Here is a 6909-nt window from a genome sequence, read left to right on the forward strand (position 1 = left end):
TAATAGTAGTAGAGAGTCAACCCTCACTGGACTCATTCAAATGTCTGCACCGGATTATCCCAGCACCCAGGAACTAACTCCCATGTCTGGAACACTTAGACATGGCACTGGTGCACATAACAATGATCAGAGTGGCACCTTGGGACCCATCAAGGTGTCTGGGTGGCACCAAAAAAAACCTCACCAATTAAGGCATGCTGATCCAGGAGGAGCCAGCCTCACCAATGGGCTGGATAGGGGAGAAAGTCCCCACAGGACCAAAATAAATGACTAGGTATCAAATACTGGTGTGGATCTCACCGTAAAAGCTGGCAAGAAATACCTCTCCAAACTCCCAAAATTACATTTCAGAAATGCTGCTGTTAACACACTCAGTGGATGCACTGATTATAAATCTTCAAGGATCTAGGGCATTGCAGTAGAGACAGGCATCAGTTAATGCAGACTGAATGGGAGAAAAATGTGAATGCTATATTAGCACTAGATGTATATAATATGCACACAAGTCTTTATTCAAAGTTTAGATACAGTATTCATAAATATTAAAAAAAAAGTTGAAAGATATGAGATCTCTCCCACATTGTGGGAATATGCATGCAACAACTGTAATCCAGACAGAAATTTTAGTACCAGTACAAGATATATCTGAAATTGTTAGAAATTTTCCATCATTGGCAATTCAACTTCATCAATTTCATCCAAATCTGCCAAAATATCAGCATTCACATCGAAATCCATCATCAGATCTATGATTTAAAAACAATGTAATTTAGTTTATTTCCCAAATACAGAGAAGACCCAATGTGTAATGAGAAATTTTAGTATTTGACTTTACATTTGCACTTTCAGGAATGCAAGTGTTTTTCCAATTACAACTGATATCAAAATTCTGCACAAGTTTAAATATATTTCATTCAGTTCAGTAATGCAAAACAAGAAATATTCTAATTATTTCTAAGCCGCAAGCTTTAAAGGCAGCAAGAGAGGCCACAAAACAAATGTGGATCTGCTCATGTGACACTACATCAGAGCCAGCAAAAAGCCACAGTAAGCCCATTAACTAACTGGCATTGAGAGACTAAAATGGGACAAACTTCCAACAGGGACTTACTGGCTTCTTTGGCAAGTGAAGGCCATTCGAGAGGCGAAGGGATTTTGTTCAGCACCTTTTCCAATAAGTCTTCTTCTTTCTCAAGACGGAGGAGTGGCAGGCCTGCCAGGCAAATATGATTAAGCTTATGTTCCTCTGGTACATTAAAGTCTTCAAAGTCTGAAATAAATACATAAACCATGAAGTTTTACACAAACTCAAATTAAAATATATAAATTTAGAGTGCCCATTATTTTTTTTCCCCCATGTGGAAGGGAAGTTAATGAGTTACCAATTTAGAAGCATGCTGGGAATATGAACTATATTTTAACACTGCTTTTGAGCAGAAATAAGTAGGTCATGTAAAATAAATACTGCTTAGTATTTTGTACTCTGCACTATGATAATAAGTTGTTCTTCCGAAGGACAACAAAATGCGTACTCGAATTGTTTTTAAACCAAGGGCAAAACATTCATATTTCCTCTTGCTATGTTCCCAAGCTTTATCTCTTCAAAAGTGGTTTATTTCAACCTAGAAATATAATGGGGTTTGACTGCATAACTCAGTGCAGTGCCTTGGCTTTGCAGCTAAAACACTCGTGTAAATAAATTACCTTAAATCGAACCTCGAAGAATTTGTCTTTGATGATTTCCACAACATCCCATTGAGGGGCAATTTAGCATGGCCAATCCACCCAACTGCACACATCTTTGCGTTGTGGGGGTGAAACCCACGCAGACCCGGGGAGTGTACAAACTCCACACAGACTGTGACCCAGGGCTGGGATTCAAACCTGGGACCTCAGTGCCATATGCAGCAGTGCTAGCCACTGTGCCACATGCCACCCTTACACACCCAACTTGGATCACTTGTAGCACAGGTGCTACTAGTAGAGTTCAGTGAAGACTTCAGGATTGGTTATCTTGCATTACTTCATTCCTTGAAGGCATGACAAGCACACAAAAAGCCACATAGGTAGGAACAGTCTGATGTGTACATTAATTAGCAGGATTTTATACTGTTCTAATTATGGCCTCAATTGTATTTTCCTGCCCACTCCAATACCTTTTCAGTCAAGGATCTATCATTTTAGCATTCATTCTTCTGAACTCGGTGGATACAAGCCCAGCCCAGAGGAGCTCCTCTCCCCCACCATCCCAGGAACCAAAACCAACATTTTTCACCCACAGATGTGCCCAGGATCACCCAAAGTGATTAAATTGAATTAGATAAATATAGCTAGTTTTAGCAGAGAAATGTGGAGCTAGCAGTTTCCACAGAACAATGATTTCAATGATAAAGTACCAGTTTAAATTATTAGAGGGGCAAATTGCAGTTAATCTAGTTTTACTCCTATATCCTCCCCTCAGTCTTTTCTCAAGTCCCTACCACAATTACAATGTTAGATTAGAAAAGTCACTGGGTGGGGCAGCAATGACTGGCCAGTATTTATCAAGGTGGTGCTGGTGAGTTGCCTTCTTCAACAGTTAGTTTATGTAGTGTAGGTACAAGCAGGCTGTTGTGTCCAGATGTCAAACTTTGTGTTGGAGCTGCACTCATCCAGAGAAATGGAGAATATTCCATCACACTGACCTGTGCCTTGCAGATGGATAGGCTTTGGAGAGTCAGTGAGTTACTCTGTAGAATTCCCAGCCTCTGACCTGCTCATGTAGCTAAAGTATTTACAGGTTTCTACCAGTTCAGTATCAACACTCTGGAGGTTACTATAAGAGCCCAAAAGTGTAGTTTGAAACCTGGCATTTGATTTGACTCTACAAATCCTATAGCAAAATTTGAACAGGTGGGTTTGAGCTAGAGTTCTGGAAACACCAATCGGGATTAGAGGCAAGGGAGATCCAGAGGAACAACCCACTCCCTCCACCTTCAAATGCAGAAACACCCAGATAGCTGGTGCCGTAAAGGTAAAACTCCCGTTGCTCATTAATGCATCCTAGTTTCTTACCAAAAGGGCTGTATGGAATAAAAGCTTCAATTTCAGGGTAGTCTTCAGATTTTCCAACCGTGCATTTTGGTGGCTCTGAGGTAGAAGATTTTTCTGTGGACTGGAAGTACAAATCAACTTTTTGCAGCCAATGACATGATCATGTAACATACAGCCTTGACACACGACTGTGCCTAATGTAGTTTCAGATAAAAAAACGAAGACCCATTTAATGTAGAACTTCAATATCTCTTTCATAGAGGAAATTTTTATTTTTATTTAAAAAACAATAAGCTTAGACAGTTAAACAAAACACATCCACAAAATCTGAAGAGAAAAATCCACCCGAGCATATACAAAGGCGTGTCTTTATATGTTACTGGAGTTGGCCTTGCATTCCATTTTAGTACATGGCAGCATTGGAAATCAGCTATAGCTGATTAAACATTCTCTCACCGAAGCTACATGGAATGAAATTGAAAATCGCTTATTGTCACAAGTAGGCTTCAAATGAAGTTACTGTGAAAAGCCCCTAGTCGCCACATTCCACACCTGTTCGGAGAGGCTGGTACAGGAATTGAACCCGCTGGTCTGCTTTAAAAACCAGCTATCTAGCCCCGTGCTAAACTAGCCCCTATGGCAAAAGACAGCTTAGTTTTCTTTTGCATACCCCCCTGGAAGGAGCACAAGCCACCTGGAAGACAAAATTAAAAACTGTACTTTGTTGCAGGCTCTTGCAATCTACACAGTAGCCTTCAGTGTGAGCAATTCAAAGAAATCTCTTCCCGCACATCCCCTCCCCATTAAGGGGCAATTTAGCATGGCCAAACTTTTTGGGTTGTGTGGGTGAGGCCCACATCAGCACAGGGAGAATGTGCAAACTCCACACAGACAGTGACCCGGAGCTGGGATTGAACTCAAGTCCTTGGCACCGCTATCTTGCATTCGTGCAGGAGACAGTCACTCTCAACCAGGAATTCCTATATCATCTTTCCATTTCATTGGTTGCTACACAGATTAGCAGCACCTAGAGGGTGTACCCTGGCAACTAGGGGCTTCTCATAGTAGGTTCATACTTGTGACAATAAAAAAAGGTTAACAACAGCTAATTCTGCATGGGATAACAGAAGAAATTCTACAAAATTATTTTTGTGGAAGTAGCAAACTATTGATTCACTGAACCCATTAGTTCCACTTTTCAAGAACAATTAAAAAGCAATAAAAATGTCTGCAGAGTAAAACTCATGTAGAACAGATTTTGACAGGTGGCAAGAATTATTGTAGGTTTAGGCCTCAACCAAAATGAACAAAGGATCCATATGTCAGAATTAGCTACCAATCATTCCCATCACATCAAAATTGTTGGAAACAGTGGGTCAGGCAGAAAATAGGGTTAAATTAGAGTCAGCAACTCAGACAAAAGTAAACAATGAAATGTTGACCAAAATTTCTCAGCACAAATACTGCCTGAATTGGCAAAGAAATAAGGTAAATATTGCATATTGATGACTTTGTTCAAATAGTTTGTCTGGGTTGCTGACCATCCCATTTTCTGCCTCAACCATTATAGGCCCATTCAAAAAAAGTTTTTCTTATGAAAGATGCCTAGTGAAAAGTATCATTTAAATACCTTAAAATTACAAGTAGAGCTTTTCTTATGAACTTTATCTGGTCTCTTTTTCTTTGAGTTACCAGTCATTCTACCGGCTCGTAATGAACAGTTCACATCATGCAGGGCTTTTCTTGTGGACTGCTGTAATTGAGGAGTTGTAGTTAGCATCTTTCCAGTTTGTGGAGTCTGCAGTAGAGATGTGTCAGTTGTAGCTGAAATATGAAAGTTTAAATTCACATTACATACAAAGAGTTCACCAGTTTAAGAAAACAGACATTATTGCATAATTGTATCATATTAACCAGGATAACTCAAACTGATTTTTAAATAAATTCTAAAAAAGGTTAAACCTTGCACAAGCTTCAAAAGTAGAGGAGCTGTTCCAATATAATTTTGTATAGCTCATTAACAAATGTAAAACACCAGCCAAGATATTGCATAATGGTTAGCGCTGTTGCCCCAGTGCCAAGTTCAATGTGGAATGTGCACCATCTCCCAGTGTCTGCACGAGTTTCTCCAGGTGCTCCATTTCCTCGCACAGTCCAATGCGCAGGTTAAGTGGATTGGACTTGATAAAATTGCCCCTCATGTCCAAATATGGGTACCTGCAGTAGAATTACAGGGATAGAGCCTAGGAAGGGTGCTCTTTCAGAAGGTTGGTGCAGACTCAATGGCCTCCTTCTGCATGGTAGGGATTCTATGATTAGATCAGATGACAAAAAGCTTAATCAGAGATAGTGTCTTTAAAAAAAAAAAAGAGGGAAGCAGTGACAGTCATGTTTATCATTGCACTTCAATTGCTGCCAGCAATAAAATAGATTCAAGTTGCAGACATCACCTTAGCACAATAGATCAAAATTTTAGTAATATAATAAGTTATCAAAACCTCTCACTCAAGTATTAATAGAACTTCATTGTTACATTACTTACATGAACCCGAAAGTAGCCTCAGATGATTCTTTCTGTGGGTACTCAACTCATTTTCTTGCTCAACAAATATTCTCATTGCCATTTCAGTTCAATCACTAAAAAATATACACAAATGAAATGTAACATTTCAGACTAGCAAATTTAAACTAAAAATACTAAACAAAATTGCGTTTCCAGGCATTTAACTGAATTATCAAGCTTAGCTTTACATTTACATACAGTCTAAAAGAATACTGGGTACACGTGACAATAAACAAATCCAATCCAAGAAATTGCACACAACATAAATATCTTAATGAGAAAACAAGACGAGGAGTGCTCGATATAGTCAGTAAGGGTCCTACAAGTGATCCCTAGGTTGGTCCAAATTGCAAGCCACATTGGTCGAGGGGTGAGTCTCGCTTTGGGGGTTATAACGGAGAGCTTGCGAGGTCCCAGGTTCAAATCCCGGACGAAGAAAATTAACCACCGATTTAATACATCGCAGAAGACAGGCTTTAGAAAGTTCTTGAACGTCACATTAAAGTGGAGGATACCCTTCGGAATATTAATCAATTCACGTTGTGTTAACCATAACCAATTTCCGAGCTGTCCGATAACTCAGGAAGTTCCACGTCATGTGAATGTATTTATTTTCAGTCACTTGTACTTACAAGCGAACCGCATCAGTATATGGCTCACATTAAAGTTTAGCATTTCATAAATGAAACAATTAAAAGTAGCATTTTACCGGCTGATAAAATTTGACACAAAGATTGATGGGCATTTTAAAAAACAAATACCATCGAGTGCTTAATTATTCCCTCAATCTGTCTAGAAGACTAAACTATATTAGGCCGCCTAATAAAACAGCCCAAATACAAGATTTTATAAACTGCTCGAAGACTCAACTCGCACCCCAAAATTTAAGTTAATCAAACTTAAGACTAAAATTAAACAACAGCTCCGTATCATTAACCTACCGACAAAATCAAAAGCTTCAATATCCCAGGCGGCCACAACTGTTTTAAATGATACACTGGGATATACTGCCGTTTGATTGGTTTAAAACAATCCGACGAGAAAAAGGCAGAAGATCGCAAAAGCTAAAAAATGCTCAGCGCGTCAACATGAGCACCCCTGTAGGCTGGAGGACTAAAGGATACAGTCAGACATAAAAAGCAGAAAATCACAGAAATAAAATAAAAGTTCACCTCTTCAACGTTGTACTTTGGAGGATCAAAACATGAGATACGTGTAAATACAGCACGAGTGCAGCTGAGTCCAGCTCCCCCGACACTTTGGCATAAAACACATTTGTAAACATTCACTTGTTTTAAAATGGTTGGAATTAA

The 6909-nt window shown here is 39.2% G+C and overlaps 1 protein-coding gene across 2 annotated transcripts; it reads right to left on the minus strand.

Moving 5' to 3' along the window:
- Positions 1–491: 491 nt before the first annotated feature.
- Positions 492–6627, minus strand: pttg1 (PTTG1 regulator of sister chromatid separation, securin). 2 transcript variants are annotated; one of them, XM_072512094.1, is made up of 6 exons: positions 6538–6627; positions 5576–5670; positions 4664–4857; positions 3055–3154; positions 1112–1270; positions 492–746 (listed from the first exon to the last, which is right to left on the minus strand). In XM_072512094.1, exons 2-6 carry the CDS (start codon positions 5655–5657, stop codon positions 655–657), a joined length of 627 nt encoding a protein of 208 aa, XP_072368195.1. In that variant the 5' UTR covers positions 5658–5670; positions 6538–6627; the 3' UTR covers positions 492–654. The 2 variants fall into 2 exon arrangements, with proteins under 2 accessions (XP_072368195.1, XP_072368196.1); XM_072512095.1 differs by lacking the exon at positions 6538–6627 and adding an exon at positions 6358–6378.
- Positions 6628–6909: the final 282 nt, after the last annotated feature.

Source organism: Scyliorhinus torazame, chromosome 7, assembly GCF_047496885.1.
Source record: "Scyliorhinus torazame isolate Kashiwa2021f chromosome 7, sScyTor2.1, whole genome shotgun sequence".
NCBI lineage: Eukaryota > Metazoa > Chordata > Chondrichthyes > Carcharhiniformes > Scyliorhinidae > Scyliorhinus > Scyliorhinus torazame.